Genomic DNA, 1,832 nt, shown 5'->3' on the forward strand with positions numbered 1-1,832 from the left:
TTTAGGCTGTTTTTATTCACTATTTTACTTGGTATAATAATGTTTGTTTTTTTAATTGTTTATATTTGTAAACCATTATGATTGTCAAACAGGATAGCGGTATATACATTTAATACATAAATAAATAGTTTAAAATTGGCTACAGATGGGAAGACGTTTATTCAGAAATCTCAGGATTGCTTCGTACAACTTGCCCTTGGGGGGGAAGGAGGGAATGGGGTAGATGGATCAGTTTTATAACAGATTGGATAGCTCTTCTTTATCAACCTATCAAACCAAGTTTTAAAGGTAAAGTTTATTTAAAGAAAGTATCTTATAAGACAATAAATCACTTCCTGGATGATGGGCTCCCAGGGGCTGCAGAGGTGTGACTGAGGTGTCTGTAAGATCAGGAGCAGCAGAATCCATTCAGTGAGTTCACAAGGACTAATTAATGTGTCTTGCTCACACAGAAGAAGGCTGAACATCACAGTCCAATCTTGTCTGGCTCCTTAAGACCCTACTATAGAATATGAATTTTACTGCTTTTCTGTTGCTTCTACCTCATTTTGCTTTTTCTCCGGCTTCTTGTGTTTCTGTTTAGGTATAATTTAATGAAGTGGAATAAATGGCAGACAGGAATGAAAGTAGAGTCACAGAATTCATCCTTCTAGGACTTTCCGACACTCCAGAGTTACAAATAGTATTCTTTGTGGTGTTTCTAATTGTCTACCTGTTCACCGTAGCTGGGAATGTTCTCATCATGGTCACCGTATATATGCGCTCAAATCTGCACTCTCCAATGTATTTCTTCCTCAGCAACTTGTCTTTTTTAGACTTATGCTTTTCAACTGTCACTGTCCCCAAAGCCCTTGCTAACTTCTTCTTGCAGAGCAAAACCATCTCTTTCAACGAATGCATGGCTCAGTTGTTCTTCCTGCATTTCTTTGGAGGAGCAGAATGCTTTCACCTGACCTTAATGGCTTATGACCGCTACGTTGCTATATGCAATCCTTTGCATTATACGACCATAATGAGCAGAAGAACATGTCTCAATTTGGTAATCTCTACATGGTTGGGTGGTTTCTTTCATGCCGTCATGCAGGCATTACCTACAATTCAGTTATCCTTCTGTGGGCCTAATGAGATAGATCATTTATTTTGTGATGTCCGCCCATTATCTCTGTTGGCTTGCTCCAGTATATTTATCAGTGAAACCTTAGCTATGGCCAACAGCGGATCACTAACACTAGGTTGTTTCTTGGTGTTACTCATATCTTACATATATATCATCTCCACTATCTTAAAAATTCGCTCAGCAGATGGAAAGCGAAAAGCTTTCTCTACCTGTGCTGCCCACCTAATGGTAGTCACTTTATTTTTTGGCCCCTGTGTCTTCATTTACATGAGACCCTCGGTGACATTTTCGGCTGACAAACCATTCTCTGTGTTTTACACAATCCTCACGCCTTTATTAAATCCCCTCATATACACCCTGAGAAACGATGAGGTGAAAAAAGCCATGAGGAGGCTGAGAGGTAGGAAAGTCTCTTTTCCAGAGAAGCAATAAACTAATTTATTCTCTTTAAAAAAAAACCACCATCATGTAAACTATCATCTCTCACTGATTGGTTAATGTCAATTCCTTAATCCACTGCGTATAATTCTGGTGATTTATTTCCCTCAATTATTATATTTTTTATAGGATTTCCATTGAAAGCTGTAGTAAACCTGGGAACTGTATATCTTGCCACATGTGCCACAGAATCCACAAATTCCGATTTATGCAAATATATGCTTCCTATCTGATACCCATTGTAATTTCAAAGGAGAACATATAACATAATAAAAGA

The 1,832-nt window shown here is 38.1% G+C and overlaps 1 protein-coding gene across 1 annotated transcript; it reads left to right on the top strand.

Annotated features, from left to right (window-relative positions):
- Window positions 1-607: 607 nt before the first annotated feature.
- Window positions 608-1,549, top strand: LOC115078664 (olfactory receptor 1509-like). The gene has a single exon (XM_029581619.1). It carries the CDS (start codon window positions 608-610, stop codon window positions 1,547-1,549), a length of 942 nt encoding a protein of 313 aa, XP_029437479.1.
- Window positions 1,550-1,832: the final 283 nt, after the last annotated feature.

Source organism: Rhinatrema bivittatum, chromosome 16 (assembly GCF_901001135.1).
Source record: "Rhinatrema bivittatum chromosome 16, aRhiBiv1.1, whole genome shotgun sequence".
In the NCBI taxonomy this organism is placed as follows: Eukaryota; Metazoa; Chordata; class Amphibia; order Gymnophiona; family Rhinatrematidae; genus Rhinatrema; species Rhinatrema bivittatum.